At 35.8% G+C, this 22,508-nt stretch overlaps 1 protein-coding gene across 2 annotated transcripts in view; it reads right to left on the bottom strand.

The window, feature by feature from the left end:
* The window catches only part of LOC109102894 (alpha-1,3-mannosyl-glycoprotein 4-beta-N-acetylglucosaminyltransferase B), a 114,085-nt gene that overhangs the window by 22,730 nt on the left and 68,847 nt on the right, over positions 1-22,508 (bottom strand). For both annotated transcript variants that reach the window (XM_042737793.1, XM_042737794.1), the window contains exons 2-8: positions 22,118-22,297; positions 19,368-19,511; positions 18,256-18,389; positions 13,933-13,979; positions 12,548-12,661; positions 7,158-7,233; positions 6,549-6,663 (exon numbers count right to left, since the gene is read on the bottom strand). In XM_042737793.1, coding sequence (XP_042593727.1) covers positions 6,549-6,663; positions 7,158-7,233; positions 12,548-12,661; positions 13,933-13,979; positions 18,256-18,389; positions 19,368-19,511; positions 22,118-22,297 — 810 coding nt within the window. The remainder of the gene's footprint in view (positions 1-6,548; positions 6,664-7,157; positions 7,234-12,547; positions 12,662-13,932; positions 13,980-18,255; positions 18,390-19,367; positions 19,512-22,117; positions 22,298-22,508) is intronic.

A 22,508-nucleotide genomic window follows, 5' to 3' on the forward strand; every position in this document is an offset into this window, starting at 1 on the left:
CAGCATCAATCACAGCTTCAGTGCTGCTTTGGGACCTATTAGAGTAAAAGAGCAGAGAAAGACTCTAGAGAAATGTGTGTGTGTGTGTGTGTGTGTGTGTGTGTGTGTGTGTGTGTGTGGGTGTGTGTGTGTGTGTGAGACAGAAATGAGCTGACTTGAGAAAGGTGTTAATACCCAGAACCGACTGGTTTATATGCTCTGGTGTTCAGTGCAAGAGTGTGAAATGCATCATGGGGATTTATCTTTGCTTTGGCATGTCAACTTGTTTCTTTTCTGCTCTTAGGGCATATTACTCTCAACCTCATCTGGCTTGGCAGCCTTCTTGCTTAGATTATTAAAAAAATAATCAGAACTCTTGGTCAGGGCGGGCAGGCCCGAGGAGGCAAAAAACAGTTCACATCAGCCTAACATGCTTTAGATAAGTGTTGTTGCTTCTTCAAGATGCCCTACCAACGGTCTACAAGCAGGAAACCAGCTCCACTAGCAGATAGTACAAAGTGTCAACCATCTAGACCAGTTTGGACCAGCTGGAAGCAAGCAGGGCAGGTTATCTGGACTTATTTGTTGGTCATCACATGAGATGGTCATGTGGAGAAACATGACTAAAACACATGAGCTCAAACCCGATCAAAAGCTGTAGCTAATCCCAGCTGAACTGAAACAAACTTGTGTTTGTCTCTTGACCGCGAAGGCGAGGCTGATGTCAGAATGGTTTTTTAAATTTAGTCAGCTAACAATGAACAGTTTGTTTGCAGTCAGACCTTGTGATGAAGTAAAAATACCCAGTGAGTACTTGTCAAACCCACACAACATCAGTCAACAAGGCAGCACAGATAATTAGTTGAATTTAATTTATAAACATAGTTTTATTCATTTCTATTTAATGATGTATTAATTAAAACTAACATACAGGTACACAGAAGAAATGGGAAACCAAAGATTATCCGATTTACTCAGTTGTATTATCTGATCTATACAACAAAATTCTTTTTCTTTTAAACTCAAAATTCTTTATTTTCGATTAATGTAATTCTCTATGTGCAATCTATTGGATTAAATTATGGAGAGTGAATGTGAACCAATCTAGCGCTAAAAAAAGATTTTGATGTTGACAAACTGTAACTGAAACATGTTGAAATTAAGTATTATTTTTATCTGTTTTTGAAAAAGACGGGAAAAGATGGAGACTCGATAGTGCTTAATATTCCATTATGTTGGGTTTAGAACGGTTTTTCACTGAAGTGAAGAGTGGCGCTTCTGCTTAGAGTGCTGTTTTACTCAAGGATCATTGAATAATTATCACTTGGAATGCTGTTATGTCCTACTGCTAGCTAACAGGTCAAGGTGGGTTCAATTTCTTTGGATAAAAGCATATGCCAAATCCACAAAATGTAAATGCCTGTGAGGATCGGTTGCTAAGTGCTGGGGTTTTCCTATGGAGTGCTGTAGACCTTTTTTAGATCTCTGAAGTCACGCCATCCTTGCATCTTCTGATTAAAACAATCACTTCCTGTCTCAAACAGGTGTTGTTCAGAGATAATAGAGTGCATGGGGTCCTCATTTTCTCTACTAACTTGCCGTCTTACTGGCCCAGCAGTGAATAACCACTTCTCTAAACCGAGAGCTCTTCCCCATGCCATCCCCTGAGGCCCTCAGCCAGCTTGACACAGCACTGATCACCATCATCAGCATAATTAGCCTTCATATCAATCACAGATCATACGAGAGCAATTATTTTGGCTGCCATTTCAAAATGAGCTTCACAGGTTTGATTTGGATAGGGGAGAGTTTCAGACTCCGGTTTCTCTAATTGAACCCCAACTGACTGTCAAGACTTCCTCAGAGTTTAGATGCTGTTAGCCAAGTTAAGCTTCTGGAGGAAATGGATAAAGCATTGCAAAATGTACCAAAAGAAAAAGGATGGGCAATTACAGTTTTGCAATTATTTTCTCCTGTTGTGCAAACCCTGTGTAACTTTCTTTCTTCTGCAGAACACAAATGGAGGTACTCTGAAGAATGCACTACTCAAACTTTTGTGAGTGAATTATTCAGACCAGTTTTATAAACTGGATCAGCTGACTGGATGAGCAACTTTCAGTTTGTTTCTCACAGAACAGCAGCTGATTGTATGGTCCTCCAGTCACATGCTTTCATTTATGATCACTGACATACTCTGCTGTGAATATATAGCTATCACAACGTTGAGCAAAGGACCCAAGAACGAAGGATGGCTACTGTAATTAGTTGAAAGGCTCAAAAGGTTAACTTCAACAGTCTGCTGGTCACTGACCATCTTGGCAGATGCAGAACCGATGAGAAAACACTCAGGAGAAAGGGTCATGAATAACAGTAGGGATCAAACCTGGTGTTCATACTTACTATAGTGTTCACACTCATGCCATATAGCCAAATACATGTTAAACCACATAACATGCTGTGTAGTGTCATTTAGTGATGACAACATGTATTTATTTTCAATTGTTGTACTATACTTTGGTGTTTTGTTGTGTTTTCTGTGTTTTACACACTGCTGAGAGTTGACAGTGTGAAGCACTCGTATGGTTTTATAGTGAAATTTGTTTTTTGTGCCAACTTGTGTCCATTTTGACCATGAGGAGTGCACTGTCACTTTAATTCAGTGTGTAGTGCAAAAAAATAAAAAGAATTCTCCAAAATAATGACAACACTGCTGCTTCTGCTCTGCTACACAACCATCAAATCTCCTGACATGGGCTGTGTATACACTTTGTTAAGGATTCTGGTGTGAAATGGGCGCAAGTCAAGCAAAATGGTAAATCCTTTTAAAGGAATATTCCAGGTTTATTACAAGTTACGTTCAATTAACTACATTTGTGGCATAATTAAAATGATTTAGACTCATCTGTAGTTTTTGAAAAATAAATAAATAAATAAATTCACTGTTAAGATAAGGCACTAACAATGGATGTTTTCTGAAGATTTAAAAAAAGAAAAGAAATATGAAGCTTATAATTTTATAAATGCACGCACATTAATTACTCTGAGCTGTAAAGCCATACAATTGTAATTGTATTTCACATGGAATTTTTATTTTTATTTATTTTTTTTACACTGAATGTGTGAAAATGCCACACATAATATTGCTTACTATTACTACATCTGAAAACACATACTATCGAAACAGTGAACACTTTAATATTGACTTAAAATGCACTTACATTTTAAGTGCATCACTATAACCAAGATTTTTTTTTTTTTAAGAAATTGAGCAACGCAATGTTAGAATTTGTTGTAATCACCATTTTGCCAAAAAAGCTGTCGAATGAACTGAACATGTATTGAATTCAGAAGATGCCTTAAACACGAATCTCCCGTTAAATGATTCTGACAAAAACAACTTCTGCATCTGAATCCTTCTTTTAACATATAGTTTATGAAAAACAGTACATGTACTACATAGCATGTCCAAATTTAAAGGTGCTGTATGTAAGCTTTTGACTCTTCTTGGGCAAAAAAATAAATAAATAATAATAATAATAACATAATATGTTTGTAGATATTTAGGAAACATGTTATGTTTACATAGCTGTTTCTCTGAAAAATAATGCTATAGCCAGTAATTCTACTCTAAAATGTGCGTTTCGGGCAGATTCCAGGTCAGAATTGCAGTACACATTTCAACCGCTAGCTGTTAACCCTCTGGAGTCGATTAACGCGTATACGCGTTTTGGGGTATTTTCTCCTGATAACCCCGAAAAGAACTTAAATTACACTTTCAGTTTTGATCGTACAGATAAGTGCAATACATCAATCGAATCTGTAAAGGGTCTACTTTTTTTTTGTATACAGACATAATAACAACAAAACTTTGTGCACTTATAAAATAAAGATAACAAACAAGGAGTGCTGTCTGCAGCCTTTGTCTGCGCTGATCTTCAGATACAAATGCGTCATTAAAATGAACTGTAACTCAGTGAATACTCAACGAAGAGACATGAGAGAGATATCTATAGAAAGCCTGACATGTCTACTTTTAAACTAAACAAGTGCTGCTGAAAACAAATATTCTGTGATAAAGTAATCCATATGAAAACAACGCGATGTCCGTTTTTCACGTCTCCCTTCATTATCTTCTAATGCGACCACGCCCCCGCGCCGAGCGCGCTTTTGAGATTCAAATGTTTCACTGAAGCGCGCGGCTTTTGAATACGCCCACATAACAGAAGACAACGCAGCGAGACTGTTCTTCAAGTTTTTATTATTTTACTGTTTGCTTCGCGATGAGAGGAAATAAGACATAATTCACCCCCAAAAAGATGTGATGTGGTTGAGGATTTGAGATTTGGATTTCCTCAGAAAAAAGAATGAAGCACTTTATTCAGCAGAGTTCATAAACATGAGTAAGTCTCTTTTTATTGATTTATATACTTGTACTAGTTTTCACATAACGTGTAAACATTTTACTAGTTAGACTTTTTCCTAAGACTTTTTCCAAACTATAATTCCTGACTTAATGTATAATCAAATTAAATATTATGAAGTTTCAATAACAATATACACTACTATACCATTCAAAAGCTTGATGTAAATAATATAAATGTAACAATAAATGTAACTGTAACAAATGTAACAATCATTGCTGTTCTTTCAATGTATCCCCCCTAAAAAACCTAAAAAATATATTCTCAGCTCTTTTCAACATTAATAATAATAATAATAATAATAATAATAATAATAATAATAATAATAATAATAATAAATGAAAAAATAGATATTTAATAATGATGATGATGATAATAACAATAAATGTTTTTTTTTGTAGAAAATAAGATTGTTAAAAGGATTTCTGAAGGATTGTGTGACTGGAGTAATGATGCAAAAAATTCAGTTTGAAAGTCAGCTTTGATTTTTCCTAATAAACTGTTTAACTGCGCTCACAAGTGAATATTAAATTATGTTGTGGGATAATTAAATATATTCTAAATAAACTACAAACATAAAATTATATACATTTATTTTGTCCTCACATTCTTTCTTGTAACTCATCCCTCTCAGTGACACAGCTGACTCAATGGCTCATTATGCAGCTCATTATGCAGGCCTTTGTCTTCTCAGGTGTGAATTCATGATAGTTGACGCCTACTCGCATATGACTTTTACCAACAAAAAGTGTCTTAGAAAATTTAAATCAATATATTGTTTTCTGTAAGTGAGTAAACAAGATGATTTTCACATCATTTAGAAAAAAAAAATTCTAGGCTACAAGCTCCAGTTCTCAAAATTCATGGGAACCAATTTTCTGTATGTGTTTTTATTGCCTTTTTCAAGTGATTTAACATTTTTTAGTTTTTTTACTAACCACGCATAACATTTTTTTTTCTCAAAAACACAATCATGTACATACATGCTGCTCACATATTATTATAGCCTAGTTTGTGCTGATTACAGTGAGATTAGACTTTAGCCATTTAGATATTTATAAGAAACTGAAAAAAGCACAAATGTCAGGGCATGACAAAACTTCTCCAGGCCCCAAAAATACCCTTAGACTCCAGAGGGTTAATATTACATAGTGCAGCTTTAAAGGTAATTTTCTGACTGTATTAAAGCATAAAAATACCATAGCATGTTTTCTAAACATCTGCAAACATATCAAGTTCACTTGTTTTTCAGAAAAACAATGCTACAGCCAGTTATTCTACTTGTGTGTTAAATGTGTGTTCTGTGTCGGAAGGTCTGTTTTTGTTTTGGTCTCTGTGACTCCGCCCAGTGCCAATTTACCCAATAGTATTTCGAAACTCTGGGTTGCTAGTTGGAAGAAAACAAAGCATATCATAGCCATGGAACCCAGCAAACGAACTCGTTCAGAGATTGCAGATTCAACCCGTCCTACTCTAAAAACCATCGGCATCCACCTAAAAATGACCAGAGGAATAATAAACATGTATAAAACAACTTGTTGACTAACACTGTAAGTTGTGCTGATTCCTTGCTCCATCTTGCAGCTGTCTGAGGAGGAGGAGGGGCGGGAGAAACAAAGCTTTACAATATTTTGAATTTGGGCTGCAGTACTTATTTCAACCACTAGCTGTCAATATTACATCCTGCACTTTTAACAGTATTCATAAAAGAGTAGATGAGAAGTACCTGGATGACCTACTACATCAGCTGAAGCACAGATTGAGACGTTACTTTATCTTTTCAATTAGTATCTACCCAGACGGTATGCGATTGTGAATGCAGTTAAAGTTTTGTTTTTGGATAAACTGGCATATTGGCAATCCGGTAAAACAGAATCAATTAAAAACAAATGCTGCAATGAATTCAATATTTTCTCTGATCTGTGTGTAAAGACAGTTTTTCATTAGCGACCTCAAACAGTTCATCCACCTCTGGAGACAGAACCAGCTTTGACGTCTATTATGACAGTTTTCTTCTGGTAACAGTGAGAAGGATCTTTCTGTTTGGAAGAATTCAGTGTGAGTTTGGCTGTGCTCTAAGGGGGAGGTTAACACACACCGACAGCAGTGTAAGACACAGTCCGCAGTCTGACTTTGAGTAAGACTCACCGATGAAGCCCAGCTGGGAGAATTCAAGAATCATCCACTCCTCTGACGGCTGCTGCAGGGCGAAATTCTTCATCGTGGTGAAGTAATTTGGCCGTGCAACAATGTCATCCTCTAGCTGTGTGAGAGAGAGAGTGAGAGAGAGACAATGCTGTAGGAAGACAAGCAGCTGTGAAGTGGATTTGAAGCATTTGCATATAATCACCAGCAACTTCAATTCTTTTTCTGGCTATCTAAGGCTAAATGATTTAAAGGCGTGCCATTTTCCAGAAGTTAATCTACTTTCTACTTATCTAAGCGCCCACAAAAAAAATGATCATAAAAGAACACGCTATAAAAGAAGTGCAAAAGTGGCCTCAAAGATCAACTTGTCTTTATAAGAGCTTTCTATTTCCTCTGGAAGCCATTTCCCACAATTCCCATAAAAGAAATACAAGACAAGCTGTCAGGTTTTATTTGGACCAGCTGACAGTACATTATCACTTATTCACTGCATCAATACATGCACAAAACATTGTTCATCGACCCATCCATTCAAACTCGTAATTATGTTTGTGTTCTCTCCAAATATGAGAATCTGTTCAGTTCTAATATGCATAATCTTAATCTTACCTGTACATAATAAGTGCCTTTAGTCTGGGCATACATCATGAGGAAGCAGTAATCCAGGTTCTGCTTTGTTCGCCATCTGCAAAAACAATCAGCATATGCTTTAGAAAGAATTATACACAGCCACACATACACAAACCAACAGGTTGAAGATAATAAATAGTTCCAGAGACCTGCTGTTTACAAATAAGAAGACAGTGAGTGATGGATTATTTCTGGCAGCTGCTGTTTGTCGAGCTACATGGATATTCTTTTAAAGTATTGAGCTCAAAAAACTGACAACAAATGTTAGAAAAAAAAACTCTGGACGATATCTATTACTAAGATGAGATAACTATAGCAGGGTGGGAAATTAACTGAGCTCGGGGCAAAAATACAGTACCTCCAAACATCAAGGTATGGGGTCAGAAAATGTGCCAGTATGAGTTTTTGTTTCTAATATTTATTACAAAGCCTATGACAAGAGCAAGTGCGTTGTTTTTGACAATTATCAGCATGACTGGAAATCCAATATTGATTTTATAAATAAATAAATAAAAAGTCAATATCAAGTCACTTACATTTTAGGCACATTTTGTTAATATTGTCAGTTTTTGCTTTATTTTGCAAACAAAAATCGTTTTAAACAAATCCACAATAAAGTTGAGCAACACTAAATTAATCTGCGTTTTTGTGTTAATCAGGTGTTTTGATCGATCAGATCATTTGAATATATATATATATATATATATATATATATATATATATATATATATATATATATATATATATATATATATATATATATGTTTGTGTGTATGAATATGTATATACATGGATATGTATATAAAAAATAATATTTACATTTTCATTTTTATTAAAGTACATTTGTCCAAAAGTGATTGTCACTCAAGATGACTTGCCACATGGAGTTGTGTAAAGGAAAGATATTTTTGATCCATATTGTATTTCTTTACTGACTGCATCTAGGGTTATTGGCGTTATTTGAAATGCAAAAATAAATTTAAAAAAATTAAGCTTTTTGGAGGTTAAATTAATAAAATCTGTCAAATATTTTCCCTATTGTCTTCATAGGCATGAATGAGTAATAGGGGACTTGATTAGATGGCCAAACAACACCCATCCAGGTTTAAAAACATGCACTGGACTGGAAAACACCCATTTGGACCTGCACAGTTGGTCAGAAGTTCAAACAGAGTACTGGATTGAAAGTCCCACAGAGACACAGTGTAACTCTTATCAGGGAATCAAACTATGAATGGCCTACTTTGACTATGTATATTATACTAGGATAGGAAAAAGTATTTCAACATCAAAAACTGACTCACTTGACATTTAAGAACTATATATAACTGTTTACAGCCTAGAAGCTCTTAGTGAGAGTGTGTGTAGTGTAGTAACTGGATTTTAACAGCAGTGACCACATCAAATGTGCCGATGCCAAATGATGGAGTCAAATGATAAACACACAAGCCTCTTACTGTGTTTTACACAAACTTACACACACATACAAATTCAGCGTTTTGGTAAGCTGCCCTACTTCTTGTGAAACCCTGCAGGATGCAAATTATCAGTTTTTCAACACACACACACACATATACTTGCATTTGTAGTTTACAGGGACTCTCCATAGGCGTAATGTTTTTATACTGTACAGACTATCTTCTATCGCCCTACACCAACCCTACACCTAAACTTACCGCTTACAGAAAACTACTGGCAATTTTTGAATTTCATAAAACACCATTTTGTACCATTTGTATGTTTTTTTAAGACTTTTGTTTTACAGGGACACAGGAAGTGTCCTCATAAACCATGTTTACATTGTAATACCAATGTCATTATACACATTTGTGTCCTCATAAACCATATATACCAGTACACACACACACACACACTCACACACACACACACACACACACACACACACACACACACACACACACACACACACACACACACACACACACACACACACACACACACACACACACACACACACACACACACACACACACACACACACACACACACACACACACACACAGTGATCTTGTGATGAGAACATGCACCCTCTGGCACCTTTTCAACAAAAACTCTGTGTCTCTGCTCTTCTCCAGCATGGAAATATGTTGAAAGACGTAACCATCAGGGTGTAAGAAAGACCAACATTCAGTTCCAGCTTTGATGCAGTTGAAAACAGAGCTCTTGTTTACTACAGGGATGCAAACCCTGGGAAATATCGCTGAAAAGTTGACAAAGATTTGGCATACCCCCAGGAAGGACATTAGCAAAATATCATTTTAAAATGAGGATATACAGAAGCATGATGGTACAGGGAAAAACTTATAAACAATAAAATTATTATTATTAATACATTTTCTTTATTTTATTGGATTGTAAAAAATAAACAAATAAAGAAATTACTACAGTAAAAAGATACAATTGCACAGTAAAATAAAAAAGGGTATTTAATAATAATAATTTTATTTTACAGAACAAAAGTCTTAACTCCTCATTTTCAATTGTTAATAAAACTTAACGCTTCTCTTTTACTGACAACCCTAGTATTATATTTAAAATACATTTATTTCATACTTAATTCCAATCTATTAACATATTTACTGACATATCACTCAACACTTGCTAATATAAAAATTATAATTAATCTTTATTTGGAGAACTACTTGTGCACAATGCACATTTCTTAATATTAAGCCTTAAACTTGTGTTTTAATGTCACTACTGATGAGGATTGTATGATCTTTGAATAATTTACGAATGACTGATTTAATGATTTCTATAATATTATTTGAAAAATCTATTTTATACAAAGTGCAGAAAAAAGGACAACTTCTAACTTTAGACTTTTAACTTTTAAACATCTAACTTTTACATTTGAGAGGTTAAACAATATATAGGGAGAGAGAGAGAGAGCCAGACGGAGCCATCTTTTTAAATATGTAAATAATTATATCACACCCAAACTTGTACAGTACTCAGGTGGTGCGCAGTGGCACTTTTTATCTCCTGATTTCCTCTCTTCCTCCTGGGAAGACATATTGATGTACACTGCTGGCTAAACTTATATGCACCCTATTTAGAAAAACCTGTGAAATCTAGTCTGCGACACTATCCCTAACATACAGACAGCAGCTTTTCTCTTTTTCCCAGATGTGTGAGATGCCACCAATTCGTCCAGGGTCTCTCGAGGATACATCTGTCCAACTTTGTCAAATCACCCACCACACACACACAAACTCCAGTGCAGTCACGCAATGTCAGATTAAAACACACTAAGACTCGTAAACTCATTTTGGTTGTTTACAGACCAGTCTAAATCTTTAACCACTAAAAGACTGGATTTCATTTAAAGTAATGAAAATTAAATGAGTTTGATTTAATGTGTGTTAAAAGAGAATTGCACTCATGCCACCAAACACTGAACCAAATGCTGAGGCATTTGAATAAACACATGCAAGTTGTCCACACTTGAGGAATTTATCTTTGAAATATAAACACCACCTGGCCAACAGTGGATTTAAAAAAACATGAATAATTTAACTACTACGCTTGCAAGTTGCAACACATTACTAAAAAGAAACAGATTGATAAAGTAAAGTAAGGCATTACTCTTATTTTATCTGTAATTTAATTACAGTTACCTCTTATGTAATTTAACTTTATACTGTATATAGACTGTAGAACATTTATACACACTCCAATAGTGGATTTAACATAAAAATGTAAAGTCTAACCTTAAAATGCATGCTTTTATGTACCCTTCTCACTTTAAATACTTCGGTGAGTTAACGGACCCTAATCTAAAGTGTGACCAGAATAATTTATGTAGTTATGTAGTATGTAGAAAGAATTAAAAGAACCGTTTCATGTCTATATTTGTATCATTAACTTGTCGAGGTTGATATAGGATTTAGAAAGTAATTAGTAATAAGTAACTAAATACTTTTTGGAGAGAGACATTTGTACAGTAATCTAATTACACTGTTGAAGATTAAAAGTAACTAGTAATTAATTACTTTTTAGAGTAACTTACAGTACTCAACACTGTTTGGGAATATGTTTGTTCTTGTGTGAGTTCTCAGCAATCAAACTGTAATTATACTTTCATTGAAGATTCTCCAATCATGTTCACATCAGGGTTTCTCTAATGTTTTTGTCAGCCAAACACCTTAGATGTAATACTTAAAGCCGCCCTGAGATTTTAAGATAACATTTAAATAATTTAGCAACACATTCACATGTTCACGGATCTCCAGTGTTGGGTAATGGTTACATGATAGCAAGTAAATATACAAAACATAGTTTCTTTTAGTAAGTGTTTATTTTGACTTTGTAGCTGGACTTCCAAGTGGACTCAAACCTCTTTTTAGCCTTGATAGTGTCACATGCAGAGATAGACTTTGCTGCATTTATTGTGAGCTTCTAAAACACAGGAACATGAGCTGCTGATGTGACAATGCACTAAGCTACTGTAACTCTGAATTATCATGCAGCCCTATTTATTTTATTTTGCATTCAGTATAATTAGTTAATATATTTTTATCAACTCATGAACCCCAGCTTGGGAAACCCTTGAATTTCTGACAGGAATGAAAATGAGGCTGTGAGGGACAGAAGTACAACATGGAGTGTACTGAAACATGCCAATTGTTCACCCGATTAAACCTTTCCAAAATACTTTAAGTAGACTAATAATTCATAATTATGAAACTAATCATCACATCTTTGAATTCAGCACACAGTGGCACTTTAAGAGTATGTGAGAGACAGCACTGATGTGACAGGCTGCAGATAAGCAGCGCGTGTGTGTGTGTGTGTGTGGAGTGGCATTCTTTAGTTTAGTTGTGTGTTTGTGTTAATTAAACTGAACTGACAGAACAGAGATGCTGGAAGTGTGTGTGCACTCATGAATAAGGCATAAAGAAGTCTGACCCCGGGGGAAGACGAACACACACACACACACACACACACACACACACACACACACACACACATACAAATAAAGCTCATTTAAGTTCAGGCAGAACTTTCTGCTCAGCAGAGAGCATTTTCATAAGACCTGAAACTCTAGTACATGAACACAGATGCCTCTAGCTAACTCAATTCCACACATTTAGCATTGCAAATCCATACACAAATCATAAATGCAAGTTACTTGCAGAATCGAAAGCAGCGAATGTAAACTGCTTTTCTGTACATGTGATCACTGTGTGTGCAAATAGATATGTTTTCAATACTGAGTCACTGTGTGTGAGACGCTAATGGCTGAGAAGGGCAGCTGTGGCTCAACGTTCACACTGATGATTCATGGCTAATTACAACACCACAAACACACACACTGATGGGATGAGAAGTGTTTGTCATATTACCTGACCCGCTCTTTTGGGTCACCAAACGACTCTTTGAGGTGAGAGAAGTCTGGATAGAAATGGATGGAGGGAGAGATGATCTCCAACAGCCCAGACTGAATCTCCCCTGGAAACCTGAAACACATGCAGAGAGAGGAACACAACTCAGTCATCATTTACTCAGTCACATCATTCTGTTTGACTTCATTTCTTTTGTCAAACATGAAAAAAAGATGTTTAGTAAAATGTTCAAGCTGCACTTTTCCATACACTGAAAGTGAATGTGGACTAGTGTCAAGTTTTGAATATTCAGAGGAACATTTTCAGCAAATTATGACTTAAATTTGAGTCTGTTTTTCCACACGAAGCTATTGTATGATTTCATATTTAATGGTGTTTGTCTCTTTTGGAGTTGGACAGAACTAGTCCCAGCTGAGTAGCATCTATAAATTATGATTTTTAAAAGTCATTTCTGCTAAACATCATAAAAAAGAAGGCCACACTTTAGTTTGGGGACCAATTCTCACTATTAACTAACTATTAACTTTGACTTTTGCCTCAAACTCTAATTAAGGATTACCTGAAGAATCAAAAATATGGTCATCAAGAATTAGACATTAATATGTGTAAGTACTAATAAACAGCTAAAATGCTAGTGTTATGCCAGCTAATAAGCAACTAGTTAGTAGTGAGAATTGGTCCCTAAACTAAAGTGTTACCAAAAAGAAATAACAGTTTTGCATCAGATAATAATATAGTTTTTATTATTTAGAACCAGTTTTCATTTTTAAATCTTCAGTTTTTATTTTAATTTAAATTGAATACAAAATGTTTTAGTAATTTTGTTTGTTTTTCAGTAGTGTTTTTTAAACATGTCTACATAGTTTCAATTAATTTTATTTTACTTTTAATGAGTTATTTCAGTATATCAAGTTCATCAAGTATATCAACAAAATTCAAATGTTATTTCAGTTACTGTGTTTTTGTTTTTCTCTCAAGTAACGTTATAGTTTTTTTAGTTTTAGTTCACTATAATAACTCTATTGTGCACCCACATAACAAACCCATTAGTAGACTGATAGAGTAAGGGGAGAAATAAAAGCCAACAAAAGCAAAGATCTAATCAAAACACACACACACACAGTACTGTTCCAGTGTTGTAACTCTGTGCAAAACAATCAGTATAAACACAAGCACATGACTAATGTGGGACAAGCAGAACGAAGCAGAGGAACTCTAACACCCGGAGGATGGACCTTCCCTTCTGTTTCTTCTGCTGTTGTCCTCAAAAAGCATGTGAGTAAAGGTCTGCAGTCACATGGTCTCTCAAACACATAAACACACTTGTATCAATGAAACTCAAGCAGATTGTGGTCATAACATTAATGAAAATCTAGTGTACTCACAGGCGCTTAAGGTTGTCAGCAACACTATTTGCATATTGTTGATCCGTCTGCAAAACAAAGCAAGAATCAATGGTTTAATAAATGTTCATCTTTGGGCTAGACAAGTGTTTGTAGGAGTTTTTTTGGATGGATGTTTAAAGTACAATGTCGATTGTCATTTCCTGGCTTTTCCTGCTAAAGAGATTCTACAGTCTCTGTAGTCAAGTCCAATAATGGAAGCAAATGGTGATGAGCTGCTAAAGCACTTTCCACTATAAGACAGCAGATGGATTTCACTGTTCAGATTCAATTTCACGGTTCGTTCAAAACAACTGAAGTATGCACAGCATTCTGGGAGTTTCCACAAGGGGCGCTATAAAATTACAGTTGGTTCTTTCTGTAAGATCATTGTTTTTTTGTTTTGTTTTGTTTGTTTTTTTACTTAAGGTTGTTAAACCTTTTTTTATGCATTGCTTTATCATTAAAGCATCTGCTTTTTGAAAGTTTGTGCTGTATTTAAAAGTTTGCCACTTGGATTTAAATTCTGTTATCAATTGTCTTATCCATGCACATCTTTAAATTCATGAGTTCAATCTCTATAACGGAGAGAAAAGAATTGCAATTTTCGTTCCATGTTGACTTTAAGTGTTCAAATACTCTAGGGCTGTTCTGAGGCACTATTAATGTACACTATTGTGTCAAAAGGAGCCAGAACAGTAAAACTCAAGGACAGCGTACGAGGGCATAATGTGAGGATACAGACACTGCGTCAGTGTCCATGACCCTTCAAATCCTCATTACTTCCCACAGATCTCTCACGACTAAGTCATTGTTTTTAAACTATCAGAGTGACTCCTGAGACACAGGGAAGAGATGATGAGGAAACACCTGCAGCAACTCTGACCAAATCTTTCAAATCCAGAGAATTGGGAATTGCTGCTTTTTCAGACAAATAGGAAGCTTGAGGATTGTGACTTATACAGAGATGAAAAACTCTGACCCATTTAGTGTCACATCAGCTATACTCTACATAACGGTTCAGAGACAGAACAAAAAAACAACACTCCAAAAGCCTCAGCCATATAAAACAAATCAATTTCAACCCTCTATTCAAAAATGGACAGAAAATGTATCCATGAGACAGTTCAATCTAATCAACAAGATTTTTACATTTCCTGATGAAAATGTGAGTGGTGCTTTCCGGGGGAAAACATGCCCACAATGGCGCTGCTATATGCCTTAGGAAGCAAACACCACTAGTGATTTTGTTTTTCACAGTCAAATGAACAACCAGGATTTCCTGTGAGACATTAACATAGCACATCTTTCGCTGACGCTGTCTCAACACATTTGCATCTACAGAAAGCCGAAATATGCTGTATCAATGAAACTGACTGGCATGCATCTAAATTGTGTATGCAAAGTACATGCAAATGGGTCTGCTTGAACCCAAATAAGTTGCAGGTGTGTGGAAATGACAAACACTCAGTGGAAAGCAAAGAAATGTGTTCTTTGTCAAGACTCAAGAAGTAAGTTCTTTATCAAAAGCTGTCACCATTTACTCGCCTACTGTCATTCCCAACCCAAATGACAATTAAAATGAATGATGCACTTTCATTTTCAGTGAATAAATGTCAATAATATTCAGTAATTTCAGTGAATTTGGTTTCTCACACAAAACTACTGGACTTTACTGAAGTGCATGAATCATATAAACCATTTTACAATAATTTCAGGTTATGGTTAGTCATTTTAAACTGTACAATATTTGATATGCAAATACTAAGGCCTCCAAATGATCAACACGACCATGCTTTCTGTCATCTAATCAGTAGCTCATACGTTTTTAGCAACTAAAATGCATTAAATTGACCAAAAGTGACAGTAATACATTTATAATGTTACAAAAGATTCTATTTCAAATAAATGCAGTTCCTTTGAATTTTCTATTCATAAATGAATCCTGTTTTTAAAAAAACACAAAATATTAAGCAGCAAACACTATTTTTCAACAGTGATGTTTCTTGAGCAGTAAATCAGTATATTAGAATGATTTCTGAAGGATCATGTGACACTGAAGACTGGAGTAATGATCACAGGAATAAATTACATTTTAAAACATATTCAAATAGAAAATTGTTACTTCAAACTGTAATAATATTTCCCAATATTACGGTTTCTACTGTATTTTTGATAAAAAATTTAAAAAAAAATGCAGCCTAAAACATTTCAAAATTGTAATGTTTCCAAATTTTTAACAAGCACTGTAAATGTAAGAAAAGCTTTTATATTATTATTAGTAATATTTCAAGATGAACACTGAACGGACTGAAGTAACTATGACGTAACTTAGAAGTAAAATGTGAGTATCAAATATGTTCCATCAGGTTTTTAAGGAAATTTTATTACTAAGAACTAAGAATATAAAAATAAGAATATAAAATATCTAAGACATTATATTGGGAGATACAGAATAACAGCTGATATTTATATGCATTGTATGAAAGCTTTCTGTTATAAAAATATCACCGATTTACATTACAACTATACGAATTTCTGGCAACTGCACCAAATTCCATATTTGTGCTCAGTTTGAGCTCAGTAATCTTCTTTTGTGTTCAGCGGAAGTGAGTCAAACTGGTTTGGAATGACATGAGGGGGAGTAAATGATCACAAAATGTTCATTTTTTGGGCGAGCTTTCCCGTTAGCATGGCGAACAGCGAACCAGAAAGAAAAAGATGAGGCAAGAAAACAGAAGAGAGAGCTGGACTCCAGTCTGGTGGTTTGTATTACATACTCTATTACAATAAAATTATATATAGCTTATAATTAAATTCTGATCTCAAAAGGCGTGCAAACATGCAACCCAAATATAACACACACACGCACACACACACGCACACACACACACACACACACACACACACACACACACACACACACACACACAGTCTGAATTTCATTGCCGGCAGTTACTTTTGAAGGACAGTCAATGCTAAAAAATGTGAAACGGCTCAAACACACTCAACAGTGTACAGTATGTCTAGGGCACAATGACCTTGTGACACAATCATCTCATTGTGGACAAACACAGAATGATGCTTCACTGTGATTTTTCACAATACATCTGTTAAATATACTGTTATCTAAAACAAATCTCATTTCACTGCTCTCTCATAATAACTTCAGAGCAAATAAAACACTGCCCATAACAGTAAATCTCACAGAATTCAGAGCCAGGTCCATTTCATCCCCAAATCCAAAAATAAAAGACAATTTATTTTGCATAAAAATAAATATAACTGCCCTCTCGTCATTATCATTTCTATAATTATAATTAATTATTTAATTAAGCTGTTTCTTTCAACAGTCTGCTCTCTCTGAACTGTAATGTGTTTATGGGGCATAGGAAAAAATCAAATATCGCTGTGTTTTCATTACCTGCGGAGAAATATGCTCACTTAGCTACTACATAATACTTTCAGACTCTGATACTAAATGACAAAACAGTCTTATAAAATTCATATACTAGAGAATAGAGAACATAGTGCATAAGTGCACAGTGTACAGAGCGTCATTTGGGACATAACTTATGTTAATTGGGCTGTGTAGACTAATGACTGAACAGAAGGGCAGTGATGTGTTATTACGGGTCAGTGCACTGCTAGCAGCTACACGAGCCAGTATTATAATCAATGGAAAAACTGACTTGCAAATGGTACAGTAGCTTCTTAAAGTTACAGACTACTCAAAACTTAAAGCAGATAAACTACAGTAAAGCTACCAGTTTAGAAAAGTCTTTAACTACATAACAAGTTAGTAACAAAACACGCTGAAGCTATTTAAAGAACTAATACATCAGATGTTAACAATCAGATGACATGCTTTATTATTGCTGTAATCATTGCAGTGCTGATATTTGGAAAACACCATAAATGCCAGTGTGACATTGCTTTTATACAACATTTAACACTGAGTAACTTACATTTAGACACAATATTATGCCTACCTTTCACTTTGTTTGGAACTCTCTGGTCGAGCAACATTTAAAGATGCTGTATGTAATGTTTTGACTGTACTAAAGGATGGTATTATAATACCATAATATGATTGCAGATATTTAGTAAACAGGCTGAGTTCACATGCATTTGAATGAATTGGTTGGTAAATGATTCAATGACAAAGCAGGTAACAAGAAAACAAGATGTGAGTAACCCACATACCGTATGATACATGATTACACAACACACACACTGATCACATTTCTGGGTCTCATAGAGAAAAATGCTACATCCTCATAAAAAATTAATTCATTCTGCATACTCTTTTTGTTCTGATCTTACCTCCGCAATGAAGACGACAATCACGCAGTCCTCCTTCTCGGCCGGACTCAGCTCTGACATCAGTGAGCTCAGCGTGTCTGTCAGGTAGGAGTGCACCTCTCTCTTCACACTGGGCACCCCCAACACTATCGACACTGAGAGACGGAGAGAAAGTCACTAATCAGCCCTGTGTGCATTCACTTTGACAGATCACCACTAAAGCTTACTGTACCATTCACACACAGAGTCCTGTCTGACTGTGCATTTGCATTTCTAAGAGCTCAGTCCTAATTAAAGCTGGATGGAGAGCAGCTCCCCGCTGAGCCTGCGGGACAGCGAGTGTCTCCTCCCTGCAGGGGGCCGAGGTTGTGTTGGACAGCACCCCAGAGAAATGTCCACTCAGACCGGGCAGAGAGCCAGGACAGGAGATGGAGAGCAGTATAAGAGAGGTACGACATCTTTTCATGAGTCAGACAGAGAGACAGTACATTGTAAGAGTGAAGATATAATAAGCGTTTGGCGGATGTGGGGAAAGAGGATCGCAAAGACCAAGACAATGAGCATTTTTTACTTTTATGAGGCCATATTTTTCAAATTGCTCTTCCTGGCCTGCTCAGATTTCTCTAAAATCTCACAAAAGGGTCATAAATGCACATCAGAGTGGCATTTAATTTAATATTACAGGATGATGACATCATCACACAAGGCACATAATGGATGCATGATGAATCACACAACTAAATGTGTACAATAACGTTAAAAAGTTTGAGATATGAAAGAAGACTCTTCTGCTCACCAGACTGCATTTTATTAATCAACAATACAGTAAAATATTACTGCAATGTAAAAAAATTAGAAATCATCAAAAAATCAAAAGGGACGACTGACAAACCCTTGCATATAGTCCAAGCATGAAAATATAAAATCATGTATAACTTTTTCAAGATCATTCTTCAATAAAACTGACTTCAATTTTGCAATCTTCCTCAGTTGAAAAAAACTATTTTTTTTACTACTGTGTTTATTTAATGATCGAATTTGAGCCACAAATGATGCCTAAATGAGTGGCATGACTATCATAACATATCACACGTTACAGAGAGGAACTCATTTCGCCTGCCGCTCGCACTGACCTCCGGTGCGTCCCTGGCCGATGTGCACGGCCGGCTGGAGGCTGGTCTCTTTGGCCAGCAGGTGCGGCAGATGGTGGAAGATGCTGGGCAGCTGAAGAACATTCTTACTGCTGGTCACGTTCCACAGCTTCAGCTTGGTCTCATCTAAAAGACATGACAATCATCTGTCATAGTCAGCCGATCTAAACTACTAGCACATGATTTGATATGAATTATTATTGTCATTAAAATAATTCTGAGCATCAAAATGAATTAACAGGAAGCGAAGAAAGAGAAGAAAGCAAAGAGTTTATTAAATCTTATTTGCTTATGTTTCAATGCTCACATTTATACTAAATTTAGCTAATAGAAGTGGCAGCTTAATGATATTCCTTATGAAGAGACGTCATAAAAAAAAACTTTTTAAAACACAGCTGACAGCTGTGCATGATGTGATCCTTAATGAATGAGGAGAAATCTGACCAAAAACAAGCTTAATGAAGACAGTGCCAAAACAAATGAAAGCAAGTTTTAGCATGGAAACCACAAAACGTACAAAATATGTCAATATCAATTAAATCCAGGACCGTCACTTCACAAGCTTCATAATGTGATGCTGCTTATGATTAGCGTGAGCTCATGAAAGCACACATGACAGTTGGCTGTAAGCAATGGTTTATATAGTTAAAGAAGTTTCAAATATGTGACCCTGGAGCACAAAACCAGTCTTAAATCACTGGGGTTTATTTGTAGCAATAGCCAAAAATACATTGTATGGGTCAAAATTATCGATTTTTCTTTTATGCAAAAAAACATTAGGATGTTAAGTAAAGATCATGTTCCATAAGATTATTTTGTACATTTCCTATTGTAAATATATCAAAACCTCATTTTTGATTAATAATATGCATTGCTAAGAACTTCATTCAATAGCTTCTTGAGACATTTTAGTGACAAAACAAGCTTAAGACTTAGCGTCTGCCCCACTTTAACTTTAACCATCTCTCCAGTCATGTCATCTGCCTCTGCATTTTTGGATGCTTTTGAACCAATCAACCTCCAGGGTTGACAATCTTAAACCTTCATTCTGTTCTAGTGATATCATTCATCCAAAATTTTTAAAATTAATTATTGATTTGATTGGGCCAGGTCTGGTGTTTCTTATTAATAAGTGTCTCCAAACTGGCTCTGTTCCTGCCAACCTTAAAGTCGCTAAGGTCACTCCTCTGCTCAAGAAGCCTTAACTGGACCCCTCTGTCCTAAATTTTTTTCGGCCTATTTCTGTTTTGCCTTTCATTTCAAAAGTTTTGGTGAAAATTGTGCTAAATCAACTTCAATGTTTTCTGACTAGTAATTGTATTTATGAGGTTTTTCAATCTGGTTTTAAGTCTGCTCACAGCACTGAGTCCATCCTTTTGAGAGTGCTTAATGATATTTACCTCTCTACTGATTCCGGAGACTCTGTGGTTCTTATTCTTTTAGAAAAGCATAGACCACTCCTCACTATTATCTAGATTAGAGTCTTGGGTAGGTCTAAAAGCAAACGTTCTGAAATGGTTTCAGTCATACCTATCTGACAGAAAGATTTTAGTAAAGTTGGGTAATTTTTCCTCTTCCCCTGCTCCTCTGACCTGTGGCCTTCCACAAGGCTCTATTTTAGCACCCTCTCTATTCTCTCTTTACATGCTACCTCTGGGCCTTATTCTACGAAAACATGGTGTGTCTTTTCATTTCTACGCAGATGACACTCAAATCTATCTACCAATCAAGAAAAACAACTCCACTGCGATCACTTCTCTTCTGCGATGTTTAGAGGAGGAAAATCATGGCTAGCCAAAAATTTCCTCTTCCTAAATGAGGACAAGACCAGGTAATCGTTTTCGCTCCAAATGAGTACTCTCAGTGTATAAGCCCTGAGCTAGAAAGTTTATCCGTTTTTAGATCCTCACAGAACCTAGGTATTATTGCTGACCAGTATTTAAAATTTGATAAACATATCTCTTCTGTTATTGGGTCCAGTTTCCATCAGCTTCGTTTACTGTCTAAAATGAAAAACTTTCTCACTCCTAAAACTCTAGAAATGGTTGTTCATGCGTTTGTTACGTCTCGTCTAGATTACTGCAATTCTTTATATTGCGGTATATCTAAATCGCAAATTGCACAACTTCAGCTTGTCCAAAACACAGCAGCCAGACTTCTTTTAAAGTGTCGTAAACATGAACACATCACTCCGATTCTTAGATCCCTACACTGGTTGCCGATTTGTCAGAGAATAGACTTTAAAATTCTCCTCTTTGTATAAAAATCCCTACAAAACCAAGCTCCTGTCTATCTATCTGAACTCCTTCATCTCTATACTCCGTCTAGAAGCCTACGATCCTGTGATCAGGCTTTGTTGGTGGTCCCTAATGTTAGGCTGTACCCTTTAAAGAGATAATTTACCCAAAAATGAGAAATCATTTACTCATAAACCTTTTTTAAAAATATTTTTGTTGTATAGGACCCTAAAGACCTATATTTTATGGATAAAAACGGTTTAAACATTCCTTAAAACACATTCTTTTGTGTTCCACAGAAAAGAGCACGTCAAACAGGTTTGGAATGACATGAGGGTGAGTAAATGATGACTGAATCTTCATTGTTGGGTAAAGTGTTCCTTTAATTCTACCCCTAAAATCAGAAGACAATGATTGGTTGGCATGAAAAGTGTTCATCTGTTGTTTCAGGATGTGGTGGTGTTGTTTAGTGTGGCGGTTGGTTCTGTGTCTGACCTGACAGGCTGCTCCAGGTACGGTTGATGTCCCGCAGCGCTTGCTTCTCAGCGATGGCTCGCTTGATTTCGTCCAGCACCAGGTTGAGCTCTTTGGAGCGTTTGAGGTTCTCTTGCTCAGCGGAGTGCAGACGGTCTCTGAGCGCCAGAAATTCACGCTGGTAAATGTCTACAACATTACCTACAATCAGAACAGAGAGAACAACACTAATTGGTGCTTTAAAGTGCAAAAAACCTGCAGCTTTTGCTTGTTTTCAACACACTTCATCAACTTCTTGCTTTATAATTTATTATAACAGCATTCATTTATCCAGTCAAAAGAACCATTATGTTATGCATCAATAAATAAAGGCCAATAACACAACACAGACCATAAGCAGGTTTCTCAAAGG

The sequence above is a fragment of the Cyprinus carpio genome, chromosome B14, assembly GCF_018340385.1.
Source record: "Cyprinus carpio isolate SPL01 chromosome B14, ASM1834038v1, whole genome shotgun sequence".
Taxonomy (NCBI): domain Eukaryota; kingdom Metazoa; phylum Chordata; class Actinopteri; order Cypriniformes; family Cyprinidae; genus Cyprinus; species Cyprinus carpio.